Source organism: Dromaius novaehollandiae, chromosome 19 (assembly GCF_036370855.1).
Source record: "Dromaius novaehollandiae isolate bDroNov1 chromosome 19, bDroNov1.hap1, whole genome shotgun sequence".
Taxonomy (NCBI): domain Eukaryota; kingdom Metazoa; phylum Chordata; class Aves; order Casuariiformes; family Dromaiidae; genus Dromaius; species Dromaius novaehollandiae.
In genome coordinates, this window is record NC_088116.1 from 4,627,959 (window position 1) to 4,644,078 (window position 16,120).

At 61.5% G+C, this 16,120-nt stretch overlaps 1 protein-coding gene across 3 annotated transcripts in view; it reads right to left on the bottom strand.

Moving 5' to 3' along the window:
- Window positions 1–1,552: 1,552 nt before the first annotated feature.
- NXN (nucleoredoxin) overlaps window positions 1,553–16,120 on the bottom strand; it is a 70,137-nt gene continuing 55,569 nt past the window's right edge. For all 3 annotated transcript variants that reach the window (XM_026101473.2, XM_064523176.1, XM_026101470.2), the window contains exons 3-8: window positions 14,807–14,940; window positions 14,268–14,368; window positions 13,347–13,453; window positions 6,855–7,034; window positions 4,220–4,344; window positions 1,553–2,738 (exon numbers count right to left, since the gene is read on the bottom strand). In XM_026101473.2, the coding sequence (XP_025957258.1) occupies window positions 2,556–2,738; window positions 4,220–4,344; window positions 6,855–7,034; window positions 13,347–13,453; window positions 14,268–14,368; window positions 14,807–14,940 (830 nt within the window). In that variant the 3' untranslated portion in view covers window positions 1,553–2,555. The remainder of the gene's footprint in view (window positions 2,739–4,219; window positions 4,345–6,854; window positions 7,035–13,346; window positions 13,454–14,267; window positions 14,369–14,806; window positions 14,941–16,120) is intronic.

Sequence of the window (16,120 nt, forward strand, 5' to 3'; positions counted from 1 at the left end):
CGACGTTGGGTCGGGGAAGCCTGAACGGGGTGTCGGCAGCGCCTGGGGCTGCGCTCGGGGGGCTCCCGGCCGGGAGGTGGCAGTGTCTGTCCCCGCAGCCCGCCCGGCTCCAGCACCGACGGATGAATTATGGGTGAGGGACAGGAAGGCTGGGAGGAGGGAGCTGTAGCACTGCAACTTGCAGTCAACCTGGATCGAAGGGGAACGAGCTGCGGGCTCCAGGGGAAGGAGGGAGGGAGGGAAGGAGCCCAGGGCCCTGCCCGCACCTCCGCGAGGGCGGCCGGCAGCAAGCCTGGCTGCGGTAACCCACCTCTGCGGATCCGGGGGCTCCACGTGCGCACCCGGGGCTGTGTCGCAAAGCCCTCGTCGCTCTGGAAATCCTGCCTGTGCTGCACGATGTTCTCCAGCTTTGCTCATAGCTGTTTATTGAGGGAGGGCTCCTGTGCCCGCCCTAGCTGCGTCCTACCGCGCATTTTAAAAAGCCTCTCCTACACTGGCTGCTGGTCGAAAAACAAACTACTTGCGGTCAGGCAGAGCCGCTCTGCAGCAGCTCCCCGAGTCACGGCGGCAATGCTGTGTGCTCCGAGCCCAGGCCCCGCACCACCACCCCTGCCGCTCGGGAGCCCGAACCACAGGGGCTGGAGGGGAAGGCAGGTCTCCGTGTTTAGCCTAAAATCAGCCACTGCTGCACGGCCAAACGCTACGGACACCGCGGTCCCGGTTACAGCCTCGCTGTAATCGTCTCTCAAACCACAAACCCATCGAGATCGCCCCAAACCGACAGCAACCCGCTGTGCATACATAGCGTGCGGTGGCGGCAGGCTCTGGAAGCAGCTCTGCTGCTCGGCCGCTCTCCCACCACCCCCAGCCCTCGGGTGGGCAGCAACACCAAAAAGGGTATTTCCTCAGAAAAGCCCACTGGGGCAGGGCTGAGTTATTTCAGCACGGGGCAAGGCGTGCAATGATGCTGCACTCTGTGCGCAGCCCCGTGGCTGCAGTTACGCTGGTGCATGCAGCGAAGCAGCCGGCGCTGCTGCTGCCTGAACCGCTCACGAGTCGGTTAATCACCACCGAAGACAGGAATCCGGGAAGCGTGCAAAGCGATACGGATTTATGCGATTCCTGCCTCTCCGAGCCGGCTGCTCTGCCGAGCTCCGGCCAGGGTGGGTTGCTGCAACCGCGATAAACGGGGAGAGGCCGTAATCCTGCCAGCGCTGACAAAGGAGCTGCAAGGAAAAGCAGCGCCTTGCACAACACGCGCTATTCATCCTCCCCCATCCTCGGCGCAGCAGCACCCACGGGCTGCCGAGTGGCTCCTCCCTGCCCGGGGGGCTCTGGGGTGCGAGGGGGCTACGCCGGCCCCAGGGAAGGGGGCCGGGATCCCGGCTGCCGGGAGCCATCTGCACCCAACACCTACCGCACCGGGGGGCCGCGGCTGCTCGTCCACCCCGCGTCCGGCTGCGAAACTCCTCTTCCTCGCGCGCATCCCGGACAGGCTCCCTCCATCCCCGCACGCCGGACCGGCCGGGCAGCACGCGGCACCTCCGAGAACCAGGTTATTATAACAGTTTTATTACAAAGTTCCAATCACCATGTACAGTTTTTACAATGTCACTTTTGGGGGCTCGGCCGTGCTGCCTGCCTTAGGGAGGGGGGAGGGATGTTGTGTTTTTTTAAAGAACAGCACCATTAACGTTGGGTTTGGGACACACCTACGAAAAACAGCTCAATCGACTAACATAGAGGGGCGGACAATCCACACCAGAGCGCCGGGATAAGACGGCGAGGAGGAGGAGGGACGAGCACGAGGAGACGAGGAGGGGAGGGCAGGGCAGCCCGGCGGGGGTCCCCCTCCCGCTCCGGGGCCGGAGGGAGGGTCGGTGTTTTGCGGGTGGGTGGATTTCCCCCAACGCGCGCAGCCATTAGAAAGCATCTGGGCTGGGAGGTGGGAAACCCCAGGCAGTTCTGGCCCCGAGGAGGAGGAGGAGGAGGAAGAGGAGGAGGAGGAGGAGGAGCTCGGCTGCGCTGTCATCTTTCAGAGGTTGTCAGCAGTTAAGACTTGGACTTGGCCTCGTCAGGGCACTGTTACTCAAGCGGGAGGGGAAGGTGGGCAAGGGGCAAAGGGGACAATTTCCTTATTGCTTCCTTGAAGAAATTTGGTCTGCAAGGGTAGTAGGAAAGGGAAGAAGGGGAAGAAGAAGAAGAAAAGAGCCCCGAGCACCCCGTCCGCTGCCTGATGCATACGCTGGGAGAACACCACGCGAAAAGATTTGCCTGCTAGCTAGTGCCGTGTATAAAATAACGATATGGTAACAGTTCTGGCCTGGTTATTAGAGAATATATCACCATGAAGCACAAGCGAAGTCTCCAAACGCCAACGACTCCCTGCTGAAAGTGCATCTCAAGGAGTTTGCTTAGGAGAAGGATTCACTGCGTAAAACAAGGCACCACAAGAAGGTCGGAGACTGGGTCGGGCGTGAGAACACGCTGGAGAATCCACGAGCGGCAGAAGAGAGACCTAGTTTTAAATAACGTCCGTGGGCGCAGAAGCCCCCTTAGATGGGCTCGGGTTTTAGCTTGTCTGCTAGAAAGTCGCTCACGAAGGCTTCCACGATCTCTGGCGTGATCTCCTCCACATCCATCACGTACTTGGCCCTGGCTGACATGTCGAGGATGGTGAGCAGGGGCGCGGCCTCCGGCAGGTTGGTGTAATCCCGGAGCGAGTCGGTCATGTCATCCTGGAGGCCAAAACGAAGGAGAGAGAAAAACCATCAGCGCAGGCAGGAGAGCCAGGAGCAGTTTGCAGCTTCGACGCTGTGACCCGGCCCAGAAGCATCTCACGGGGGCTCGTGCCAGGCGACCGTGCGGGCCGCCGGCTCCCTACGGCGCGGGCAGGGTCGGGACAAGCCAGGCCGATCTACCCCGGGCTGGGACGAGACCTCGCGCCCCTCCAGCTCGGCAGCGCCGCGGCTCGGCGACGCTCGGAGGTTTCCCCGGGGACGCGGAGGGGCGAGCTCCGAACGGGGACTAAACCGCGGCCCCTCTTCGATCCGGCCCCGAGACGTCCCGGGGCACGTGCAAATCCTGCGGCACCCCGCGGCCAGGGCTATCGAGGCGGCGGTGGGTGCACGGGCCGCGCCGGCTGCTCCCCGTTCCTCGGCCCGGCGGCCGCATGAATAGCGGCAATGTTCCAGTGCCAGCCGGCGAGCGGGAGGCCGGGAGGAAGAGGCTCCGGGGGCTCTGCGGGGGGGGCGGCGCAGGGCCGGCCCGACAAGGGGCTCATTCAGGGCCGCGGGGCCGAGCTGGAGGCTTGGGAACCCGCCGCGGATGCGCGGGGCTCGCCTTGGCCCCTCACCCGGGAGCCGCTCGCTGCACGCCGCGGCCGCGACGGGAGCACGGGGCCGGCTTTGGCCACCTTTCCGCAAAACCCTCCTGGCTTTCAGGCCCGCGGCAGGACCGAGGGCTGGCACGGGGGACGAGACAGCGGAGAAGCCCCGTTTCCCGGCAGGCCCTGCCTGCGAGCACCCCGCGCCGGCCCCGCAGCGGCTGCTTCGGGCGGCTGCCAGCCGCTGGGGAAGGGGCTGGAGCTGCAGGCCCCTGCCCGCTCCGGGGCGGCGGGGAGGGAGCCGCGGGCCGTGCCGTCCCCACCGGGTCCCTCTCCCGTCTTCGGCCTTTTCCACCTCTGAACATCCCCAGGCGCACAGTGCCGGGGTGGTCTCACCTGCCCCGGGAAGAGCCTCTGAGCTGCTTTAATCCGGCTTGGGATCCCGGCTTCCAGCTGCGCTCCGTGGGAGGAGCCGGCGGAGAGCTCAGGGCAGCACGGCCCCGGGGACCCCGGCGCACACCGGCTCCCTTGGAGCTCCGCTTCCCCACCCCAAACTCCTGCACCGCAACCGAGGTGGCTTTGCCCTGCTCTGGGGTTTAAGGCGAAGCGCACCGCGCTGGGACCCCTTTGCTAGGGAGCAGGGCCCTGAGCTGGGACTCAGGTCTAGCTTTGCTCCGCAGCCCCCGACCAGCTGCAGCAGCTCCATGCCTCAGTTTACCCAGCTGAAGAGCGGGACAGCAGCACCCAGCCCAGCTGGGTCCTCGCATGCAGCGTGCCAGGACTCCAGCCCAGCAGAGCCCGGCTCAGCGCTACGGCCGACAGGTCATCCCCCCTCCACGGGCGCCAGAGGAGCAGGACGCGGCTCTGCCCTGACCAAGCTCTCCTCCCGCTTACCTCTCCCGCCACAAAGAAGAGCAACGGGGCCTCCTCCTCTTTGGCTTTGTACTTGGCGATGATTTTTTCGGCTATGGGCTGAATCAGTTGTTTCGCTGCCTCCGACTCTCCGTCGTCCTCCGAATCTGCAGGGCGCAGACGCGGGAGACAAAACAGGGAGACACCGCAGGAAGGAGGTCAGGAGCAAACGGGCGCAAAGGGGCCGGGCGCAGGCAGCTCCATCCCGCGGCAAGGCCACGGGGCGAAGGGGAGCCCCAGCGTCAGACCCGAGAGGCTCCCGCTCCCCCGGTGCCGCTGCTCGCGCGCGGGGACAGACGCACACGAAAAGCCCGGTCTGCAGTCCGAAAAGCGCCAGGGTGTTTTGAAGCCCAAACGAACGTGCTGACCTGAGGCTGCTGCTGCCCCTGCCCGCCGCCCGCCGTCCCTCTGCCCCGGGACCCCCGGGACGGTGGCTCCTCCGCCCCAGCTTTGCGGAGGCACCTTTGGTTTGACAGAGGTGCAGCAGAAAGAGAGGGAAACATCACTCAATGCCAGCCACCGCCGGCGTTCAAACACCGAGCCGGGGAGAAGAGCGACAGCGTCCTTGAGCGGCATCGGGATGAAACGATTTCAGTTTGGGGACAACTTCAGCATCGAAAATACAAAAATCAAAAGCAAGCGAGCAGCCCCGTGCGCCGCCGGCTCCTCCAGCGGGGTCTCCCGGCCGCGCGCCCGCCCTCGCGGTCCCTGCCGCAGCCGTCCGGCATCATCGCCACCGCCGACCCCCCGGCCGCTGCCCAAGGCTGCCTCGCTCCCAACCTCTCTGCCAACCCCCCCCGGCTTCTTTAAGTGAAAAAAGGGGCTGCCAAGACGTGGCACGCTGCGTGTTGGGGCCCGTCCTCCTGCGTGCACGACGGAGCGCTCTACGCGTGGAGCCGCGGGGCTCGCGCACTGATTTATTTATCATTTTTTCGCAAACAAACGCTGCTGGCTGGGCGCCAGGCAGCTCTCCACACTCTGGCTAACCTAGCCCCAACTCCCGAGCGGCGGATGCGTGTTGTTCGCCCTTTATGCAAACCCGAGACTCGCGAAACCCGCTGACACAGCCCCGACCTCCCCCGGCTCCATCCGCCGGGGCGTCGTGCGGGGACGCGCCTGGCAAAGCCGAGCCGCCTCCGAGAGCCGCGGGGGAGGCTCCAAACCGCCCCGGAGCAGCGGGAGCAGCCTCATCTCCGCGCCCGCGTCGCCGGGGCTGAGCACCCTCTGCACCCGGGAGAGCAGCGCGGCTGTGGGCCCAGGAGTGCTCTCCCAACGCTGCTCTGTGCACTAAGGTGACGGAAGAAACTCTGCTTGAAGCAAGACAAAAATAACCCTTTCCAGAGACCTGCGGCGACGGCCCCCATCAATCACGCCCGGCGCGGCGGGCTGGTCCGCCCAGCTCGGGGAGAGTATTTTTGGCTCCGCGCTCACATCCCCTGCTGGGCTCTGCTGAATAAATAATCAGGGTCAAAAGGAAATCTGAAAGGGAAGAAGGGAACGAGCCAGAGCTGTATTACGAACGCCGCAAAAAAGGTGTTTTGCTAACAAAGGGCACGCGAGGAAGCGGGAAGCGATGCCTGCCGGTGTCCCGGGCAGCCCCCTCGGCGCAGCGCCTTGCCGGCGGGCTCCGGGCACGTCTGGCCTTCAGCAAAGCCTCACCAGCCCTCGGGAGAGCGATCCAGGGACGAACGCGCTCGGAGCAGGTCGTGACCATCTGCTGCACGAAGGGAAGCGACCGGGAACCACCCCGCTGCGCTCAGGATGAGCTCCGGGCCCGTTTCCAACCACAACCGAGCTTCATGTGCGGGTTCAGCACGGAAGAGGGACACGAGCTTTGGGGAAAAGCCTGCTCTGTCCCGCGGCCAGCTTCCCACGGAGAGGGAACATCCAAGCACCGGCCGAGCAAGCGAGACGATGCTTTGTCCGCCACAGCCTGGCTCAGCCCAGGGATGCAAGCCCTGAGCCGTGCTTCCCAGCACCGACCTGCAGCCCCTTCGAGAGACTCCTCCCGACCCATCCTCTGCCTCAGCTGCCACCCCGCGTGCGCTTGCGGCCTCTGCTCCGGAAAAGCCCTTTCTCATCTCGACCACCACCGACGGCCGCGGTGCGTCGCCGGTTCTCTTCAGCACCTCATTAGCATTCCTCCCCACAGCCGCCACCGAAGCATCTTTTTTTTTTTACACGACAGCTCCTCTCCGCTGCAAACTGCTGCTCCACCAAATCCCTGAGGCTGCAGGGCCGGAGCTGCGGGAGAAGCGCGGGCACGGACAGGCTATGCCACGGGAACAACGGCCCTGGCCAGTCCCCGCGGGCTGCAGGACCCGTTCCTCCGGGGCAGCGAGGCTCCAGGGCTGCCGGCCCCCCCCGAATGCCCGGAGGGGGTTTGACAAGCTGCTCTCGTGCAGCCCGTCACCTCCCCACGGCCTCTCCGGACACGGGAGCAAGGACACTGTCCTTGGGGATGCACACGGGCAGATGCCACTTCCCGCAGACGCTGTCACCACCAGAGAGGGGTTATTAGGCTAGAGGGCCTTCTGGCTGGCTCCAGCCCAGCGCGCAGGTACCGCAGGGCCCTCCTCGAGCCCAGCCTTGCTCCGAAACCGGCAGCGCTCCGTACCTACGAAGAGGACGAGACAGGGGCCCTCGTTCAGCTGCACGGCGTTGGAGTCCGTCAGCTCCAGCACGGGCTTGGGGTGCCAGGGGAACTCGCGGCACTCGACGTCGTTCAGCACTTCCACCCGGCCCTGCCGCGTGATCACGTCGCCCTTGGAGTCCAGCACGATGAGGGTCGGGATGCCTGCAGCGGAAGGAGAACGAGGGGCGTCAGCCAAAGCGCTAACCTGGGAGCCAGAGGGCGCGGGGAAAAGGGATGTTTCCTGACGGCTCTGGCAGGAGCCCAGCGACCGCGCTCTTTCTGCGGCTCATGCGTGACCTGGGAAGCAGGGTCCCTGGATCCTGTTCCTGCCCCAGGAGAGCACCGTAACTCGGGAGGCCGGAGCAGCAAGCGGGGAGACGGGCTGTGGCGCTGCCCTCCTTTCCCCTTCGCGTGCAGAGAGGGCACCGCTGCCTGGCACGGACGCTCTCGGATGCAAACTCCGCCTCAGCAGACAGGGACTCTCCTCAAAAGCTCGTCCTGTCTTGCAGGTTACCTGGAGGAAAAGCTCCTCCGGCAGGCGAGGAAGGAGCTGGAGCAGGAGCTGGAGCGGCCAGGCAGGCACTATCCCCCCAGCTCTGCAGCACAGCCGGCAGCGAAGGGCTTGGCGCAAGCTCAAAGCCGGGCGCGTGAATCTTTCCGGAGGGCGGACTGCACACGGCAGGGGCCGGGAAGCAGGATGTGCTCCTTCCCAGCAGAAACCCACACGCTTCAGCAGCCGCGAACCGCTGCACGACCCGCCGTGCCCCGCACCCCTGCCAGCACCCAGAAATCATCGCCCAGCCGTCCGGCGAGTCGTGACCGCGCCGTGGTCTGGATGCTGCTCCGCAGCGCTCGGGCCTCGGCGAGGCAGACACCCGACGTCCCGGGGAGGATGAGAGGCCCCAGGACCGAGAGGCAGCTGCTAACCGGTTAATTTAGCGGGGATTGCTGCTCAACGCTCGGGGCCACGGAGCCCAGCCGGGAATACCCGAAGGGGAGCACTGCCTCCGCGAGCGCGGACGGCGGAGAACGAGCAGGGCAGCTGTGCGGGGCTGCGGCTCAGAAAGCCTCGGAGCACGGTTTGCATTTATTAATGCCATATTGTGAGACATCGTTCTCAAAGGCTACAATTACTTCGTTACGGCCCCTCCATCTCTGGTCCTTGGCCTCTGAGGAACTCGCACGCGAAACAGGGAACAAAGCCGGGAAATGCCAAAGGCTCCTCGGCACGCCAGCCCCAGCGGAAGCGGAGGGGCCGCGGCTCCGAAGGCAGCGGGGAGGCCGGGTGCGTGGCCAGGGGACGGAGCTGGCAAAGGGAGGGTTTTGCTGAGAGCAAGGCCGCAGGGTCCTGGGCAGCCACCCTGCACCTCTAAGTCATATGTACATTCAAACTTCTGTCGTGAGAAAAAGAAAAAAAAAAGCCACCGAGGGCTATGAAAGCCGAGGACAAGGCTACAACCCTGGGCTCGCCCGGGGGTCGTCGCACGACACTCGCGAAGAAGCCCGGAGCCCACCTCGCTCGGCCTCTGCGCAGGGAAATGCTGCCCCGTCCGCAGCCCCCCTCGTCGCCGTCACGCAGCGTCACCTCCTCATCCCGGTCCCAGCGCCGAGGCCGCGCTGAGCGCCCAGCTGCCGGCTCCCGAGCCCGCGAGAGCGACGTGCGGCTGGGAGCTCGGTTCAGCTCGACAGCTCTGCGCTCGTCCCGGCAGAAACAGATGCGACGCCGCTACGCTCAGAAGCGGGGCTCTTCACGTCAGGGCGGGCTGCAGCTCGGCCCTAACGATGCGCGAGTCAAAGCGCTAGGCACAACAAGGGAGAGCGCATCAGAGACGCGGCGGGCGGGATGGCTCGTCTCAAGGAGACGACGCAACGTCCCGAAAGGAAGGAAGAGGAAGAAACGTGACATCGGGCCCTAAGAGACGGGGTCGAGTGACCAGCGCTCGGTTCAAGCTCCCCGTCCGCTTCTCACGGCTCGGCTTCGATGCAGCTGCCACGAGCATCCCCTCCTTCACCCAGCGACGCCGAGGCGGCCGCAGCCCCCCCAGCCTCACCTCTCCCTCCCAGCCCCAAAAATCATTTTAAAGCTCGGCTGTCAGCAGTGCTCCGCAGAGGCGGTTTCTGCGCGGGGGCAACGAGCGTGCTCTGCCCCGCAGCCGCGGCCAGGCTCGCTCAGGGGTCCCTCAAACAGTGGGTTACTCACAGCCTGGATTCCAGGTAGGGCGCTGGGAAACACGCGGCCGTCTGTGCGCGCCGGGCTGCCCGCGCGGCCGCATTCCCCTCATTCCAGCCCAGACAGCGCCGTCCACATTCCTCGCGGGATGCGCGAGCCGGCCCGGCCCGCGGAGCGCTGCGGCACGGCGGCTGGCCCTACACATGCCAGGAAAGGGCTCCGAAATCACAGAGAGGCTCATTCATTACCTGCTGCTATTCCAGCTAGCTCGAGGGCAGGGACGGGTTAAACAGACCGGCGCGGGGGAACTCACTCCGGCCCTACCCTGCGAGACGGAGCAGCACGAACTATTCCCGAAGCCACGAGAAGCTCACGATGACCAGCACCAGGACCAGGATCTGTATGCATTTACGATTCCCCTCCCCATCCCAAATGCTGCCTTTCGGTCCTCCCCAGCTCTGCATCGTGCATCCGAAACGCAGGCGGACAGGCAGCCTGCAAGGCAGGGAATTCGGGTTCATCCTCGGGGGGCCACAACCATTTCTGTGTGTCCTTTTGCCAGGCACCCTGATAAATCCATTGCAGCACAGAAAAGATTTCAAATTAGCTTTGCTGACCTGGGAAGTTTAAGGGCCTGATTGTGACACCTAGGTTATTCTGCGAGAGCGATCCCGCAATCCTCGGGGATTTCATGTACAATTCCAAGCGTTAAGACTCTACCAGATTCGTAGATGCAAACACACAGCAAAGCCCCCAGCCACTAAAACCTCCTACCGCAAATACAAAACGTGTCCCACCTGCAAGAGATGCGGACCGGGGCACCGTCCCTGCCCAGCAGCCCCTACAGGCAAATCTCTTCCGCGCCCGCTAACCCAGACGCTTCCCCTCCCAGACACACACACGAGCCCCCGCTCACCCACCTACATCCACTGTTTATTGCTTTAGTGCCTTTCGGGGACTTTGGTAATTGCCCTGAGTCGTAACACCAGAATCTACTTATCAAGAAGAATCATAAATCAGATCTTCTGCAATGAATATTGTATAAGCACAGATTAGAATTAGCATAGATGGGCTCGGCTTCGTTTTATGCATTAGGAAATGGATTCGATTCCCACAGGGCTAGCGTTTTATGAAAACACAGGCGCCAAACGATTTGTTACCGAGCCTGACAATGCAGTTATTTATTTATATATTAAAACCCATATCTGACATGGAAATCTTATCTGCATTAAATCTGCTGGCTGGATAATCAAATCCCTGTGAACAAAACACTCGGAGAATACACCAACTGCAGCGCGGGCTGCGGTTTTGTTCTTTTTCCGCCTCTCCGGAAGAAACCTCTAGCAATCTGGTACGGGAAACCTTTTCCTAACAGCACCGTCCACGGCGTTCCCACCAGCTGGGCGGCGGGAGTGACCGGGGGGGCCTGGAGCAGAGCCCAGGGCCTGCAGGAAACAGATTTCTCAAGTCTCCCCAGCTGACTGCAACCCCCCGAGAGCCACGACGGAGTCCAGGGTGCACGTTCAGGGCCCTGAAGTCTCTCGCGAGGCACGCAGCGACGCGGGGCGGTTCCTGCCTGGGCACAAATTTCATTACTGCTCGCTGTGCCGCAAGCAGGAGAGCTCACGTTACGGGATTTCGTCTCCGGCAGCCGCCCCGCAGCCCGGGAGCGGCACGCGCAAGGGAGAATTACCTCCACGACACGAGGAACAGCGCGCTCCAGATAATGCTGCACCCAGAAGCAATTTAATATAGGTGGCCATGGTACGAGCCCCCGGCTCCGCACAGCTTATGAATAGGGGCATTCAAGCAAACCCAAATAAAGCAACTCAACCTACATTTTTCACTGGTTTTTTTGAATGCTGTAGGGGCCAACACAGGACTAAAACAACAAGGGAGCTGCCCATCTCGCTGCCGTGCGCCGCTCGGGAACTCGCACGCCGTGAGAAGACAAGCTCCTCTGTTATTTCAGCCCCGGGAATGGGGCTTAGGGAAGGCCTGAGGGAAGCAGGGGGACGCGCACCCCGCGCACACGCTGCCTGCTCCCGGCTCCCGCTCCGCGGAGAGGGCTGGCCGGCCGCGGACACCGACCCGCACCCAGCCCCGGGGGCTGCTTGGGGGCTGCTCGGCGGCGGCGAGGACCGGCAGCCTGGCTGGCCGCACGGATGGAGAACGGCGACGGTCCCAACGAATGACGCAGGGTTGTCCAAGTCTTATAGGAAAGCGGGAAAGCCGAGCAGGCTTTATAGAGCAGAACCAGAAGCACGTCAACAAATGCACCTAAGGATGTCCGGGGTGAACAGCATCGCTTCCAGATTTTACTGGAGATGCGCAGAAAGGAGAAGCCCACAGGACCGCTGGGAAGGCATAGGAGCGGAGAGGCTGGCAGCTGCCGAAAGCGGCTCCTCTGCACCAGCGTTTGGCGAGAGCCCTTTCCCACCGTGTCCCGTCCCGACGGCACGCGCGCGGGGGTGCTAACGAGGGAGAGACGGGGCCGCCGGGCGTTTGCCGGGACACGGGGCAGGGTCACGCCACGCACGCGAGGATAGAGAAGCCTTTAGATGAAATCGGTACCGCGGACCAGAAAACCAGCGATGGGAAACGCAGGGACCGCACCGAGGCACCACGCCGCTGCCCTGCACTCGCAGCGGGTCGCACGGGGCCCTCGGAGAGGCGGCAGCAGATGGCTCGGGAGACCTTCGGGAGCATCAAAGCCGTCCGTTTGGGAAAGGCAGATCGGGAGCCTCCCCCACATTTCGAGGCGACGCCGTGGGTCACAGCTCGCCCTTGCAGGGAGGTCCCCACCGCGCAGAGCCACCGCTTTTCCCCGGAAAAGCAGCCCCGCTGCCGAGCTCGGAGGAGGGGGCAACGCGGGAGCTGCCCCGGCCGGGGAAGAGGGCCAGGGCGCAGGGCAACAGCACGTATTTACATTTTCAGGTCAGCACACAGCAAAGAGACATTTAAGGAGACAGCGGCTGGGGTTGAAAGCAGGGCTGTTGTCCCCGTTTCCCTGGCTGCGGCACGCCCGGCGCGGCAGCGTCCAAGTCCGGACACCTTATTTGCAGAAAGCCCCAGCGAAACTGGCAGCGAAACCCGCGCCGGAGAGGTCTGTAAACAGGCTGGGGAAGGACGGACGAAACCGGAATGCTTCTGCCTCCTGGGAAGGGAATTAAGAAGCAAACGGGCGGCTATTTAAAGCAGGCCAGCGGTTATTCGTGGTGTCGGGCTGGAGAGCAGAGCGCGGCAGCGGCACCTGAGTCGCCCCAGCAGGGCTGCTGGGAGAGGACTGCAAGCAGGGAGCATTTCTGCTGCCCACGGAGCTTCGGCCAAGCACCTAAATCAGGGAAACTATCATATTAGTGCCAACATGGATGGATAACCCGAACTGAAGGGTTCAGGTCGTTCTGGCACCCTTTCAGTGCTGAGGCTTTGCAGAAGCGACACAGGCAAAGCCAGGAAGGACAGCAGTGACGAGCAGGAGGGTCCAGCCATGGCCTCAAGCCCTTGGCCACCTTTGGCAAGGCTGCTCCTCCCCTGGCCCCTCCGCTGCACCCATCCAACCGACTCTGTGCTGGAGCGGAGGAGAAACACGCACCATCCAGCAAGACCGGAGGCTCCAAATCCTCCGGTCCCCTAAGCACAGGGAGAAACCGCGGGTATGGAAACTCCCTTGCCAGCTATTTCCCTTGCGCCTCACTACACTGCAGCTTGTCCCCTGCACGATCGGTGTCTCAGTCCCAGGGGGGCTGCTGCGAGCTCTTGTCTTCAGGAGCCTTTGAAAACACCCAGACAGACAGACTCTCTCCCCCTGCCCCTCGGAGCAGCCAAGGCGGCTGCAATTCTGGCACTGACACACGCAGTCAAGGCGAAGCCATGGTTTACATCAAACAGGCACTCTTCTAACGCACGTCGCTAACATAAACCAGATGCCATCTTCCTCGGCCTCTGCGGAGAGCGATGGCCTGCCTCTGCGTTGCATAGCACAGCAAGAAAATGAAACTTAAACCTTCAAGAAACGGCAAAACAAATAAATCAATAATTAGGCAGAAAACATCCAAGCCAAAAACGGCTTCCAAGTTTCCAGGAAGAATGAGGTTGTTGATGGAAGTCCTGTTTCGGCTAACAGCCTGCCTGCAGGTGGTAGGAATGCGAGTTTGCGGAGGGCAGAAACACGGAGCAGCTCTGCCTGCGGCACTCAGCAAAGCAAAGCAATTTTCTTGTTTTGGTTAAACAAGAGGAGACGTTACAAATGCTCAACAAAAGCAGCGGAAAGCAGGGCTGTGCATCAGCAGGGCCCTTCCTACCTTGTATGCCGTAGAGTCGATTCAGGCGCGATCGTCTGGCCTCATCAGTGTACGGGACAGCCAGCCAGGGCATCTCGCTGAAATACTGCTTGAAGGAGTCCTCTGACCTGGGCAACGGGAGCAGCACATGGGATCCAGCCTGCAGCCCCTCCGCCTGCCCCACTCTCTTGTCCCTCGTTAAAACATCTGGCCTGCAAAGACCTTTCTCCATTCCACGTCCCACCTGTAAGGGCTGCTGGCAGGTACAAACTCGGGGAGAGCTGTACCAAATTTAAAGCCCGCAGTCCCTCTGGAAGGGCTCTGCAATGCATTTTTTTCCAATAAAATATTTCAAGCTCTCCAGGGCATCTGAATGTCAACCCGCTGTGACAGCGGCAGCTCAAGCATCTCTCAGATCTCAGGCCCACAAGCCAGAAAGTAAAATGAAAAGCTGCTCCCCGGACAGAGCTTGCTCTCCATCCCAGGGCTGAAACTCCCGTTCCAGCTCTCCTCTGCAGGGCAGAGGGTGAAGGACTCGCACGCAGCCTTTCTGATACCAGAGCCAACTTGCTCTAGCACACGGAGATAAACCCTCAGTACCATCACCTTCCTCCTCCACTGCCATCTTAGTGCCTAAACCTCAGTCTTCAGCTAGTCCCTGCACTCCCCTATGACTGGTTTAACTGTCTTTTCTAAGGCCTCATCCCACATTTGGAGTGTTTTCCTCCCCAAAGCAGACTGCTTGAATGAGCCGCAGGACAGAAGAAGCCCTGAGCTGCCTGCAGCCCTTCACAGCTCTCCTCGACTGCGAGGCACCAGTTCTCCCAGGTTTTCCAGCAGCACAAACACCCTGCTCTGCCCGTCTTTGCACTCCACAAGGCACAGACCCTTTCGGCTTTGGGCAGCCAGCCCCGCCTGCGCAGAGCATTAGTGCTTCGTTACCTGTCTGCACTAACGAAGAGTATCTCAAATTTCTGCCCCGCCTCCTTGATTTTCCGGTAGGACTCCACCAGGACCCTTGTGAGGCTTCGGCAAGGTGGGCACTGCAAAACACAACGCGCACGTGAGCACGCTGTGCCCCGTCCCCTCAGAGGGCTGGACTCGCACCCAGCTTTCATAAACAGTCGCAGTGAGCTAGATACCACCAAACGCCAGTCATGATCTCATCTTTTCTGGAGCACCAGGAAGCAGCCCTGCTGCCTAGGCAGTGCCTGGTGCTTCTGGCAACGGTTCACTGACTCAGTAAGTTGCCAGTGAGACCTCTCCCTCTTTTAAAGTCGGTAAACTTTTCCCCCTTTGAAGGGCCAGCGGAGGAAGACATCCAATTGCAATGCTGATGGCTTCTCCCGAAAGCACCAAAGCTTCTTAACTGCTCATGCACTGATCTGCAAAGCGTCTCCATCGCCCCGCTGCCCACCAAGCTCTGCAGGGACCGGTCACCTTGCAGGAGGCGGTCGCTCTGCAAAGTGCCTGCTACTCACCCAGTGCGCTGAGAAATAGACCCCGACGTGAGAGCCCTCCAGGACGTTGCTGTCTAGCGACTGGCCGTTGTTCCTCAGCAGGGGCCCGGAAACGACTTCGCTGAAGGGTTTTGGCCCCCAGGGGAACTCCAGACCTAGGGGAGTTTGGGATGGAGGAGGGAAGAAGACACAAAACAGCAGGACGCACGTGAAGCATTTACAGTTTCAGAAGGTTTCACTGCAGTAACACCCTATGTTCCGCCAAGGTACGGGGGATCCTATAGGGAGATCGACCGAGGTTCCTCCTGTCCAAGCGGGGTGCAGACCCCCCCGCCGCGCAGGCACCCCGACACGCGGGGAAGCCAGCTCCGCACCGCGCCCCACGGCCACCTCCATCCCGCACGTACGCTGCGCCCTCGCCCACGGCAGAGCAACTTCTGCTTGAAGCAGCCTCTTCTGCTTTCGTGCCCGACGATGTATTTTTTCCTCACCAGCGGAGCTGGTTCAGGGCAAGGAGGTGCGTGTTCAGGAATGCCGTCAGACCATTTCCACCGGCAGACAAGGACGCTCTGCCCGTTCCCGACCTCCCACCCACCCGGCTTCTCACCAGCTGCAATTCCACAGCAGTCGGGCAGCAGACGGCAGGACTCCCCGTCACAGCCCCATTTCCTCTGTATTTAAGGCTTTAATCATAGCAACTCCCCATGCCACTGAGCTCTTTTTTTGCAAAGTTGGACGTGCAGGTACTTCTGGAACTTATCCTAACCCCCCTGTCCCCAAAGAAAGCACATGTATATACACACAAACTCGTGCTCCAAACCGTCTTCTGCCGGCTCCCAGAGCAATCAATCTCTATATTCAGCCGGAGCTGAGGAAACATCACAGATGGCTCAGACTACAACTTGTTCTTGCTACACGGTTCCTGCCACCTGAATTATACCTAGTCACTGTTTTCATATCTCGCAGGAAGAAATGACAGCTTGGTAGTACATTTGCATTGACAGGCTCACAGCTGAATGACAGGTCTGCAGGTTTATTTTTCTGCAGCATCTATAAATAAGGGCACACAGTTTGCTCACTCTGGCTTCTGCAAATTGGAAGAAGATGAGATTTAACATTAACCCTCAGCACAGTAAAGCTCAGAAACAGAAGATAGTAGCATTTTTCTGTCTCATTTGTAAATAATGAGGGAATTCATTATCCTAACTGACTGCGATATTCGTGATAAAAACCTGTTCGGTATTTTGGAAAGCCACTGTTTCTAAGGTATGGGGAGTCCAGGCCCTCAGTCTGTCTGTCCGTGTACTTCCATCAGTGAAAATCTAAACTTAATGT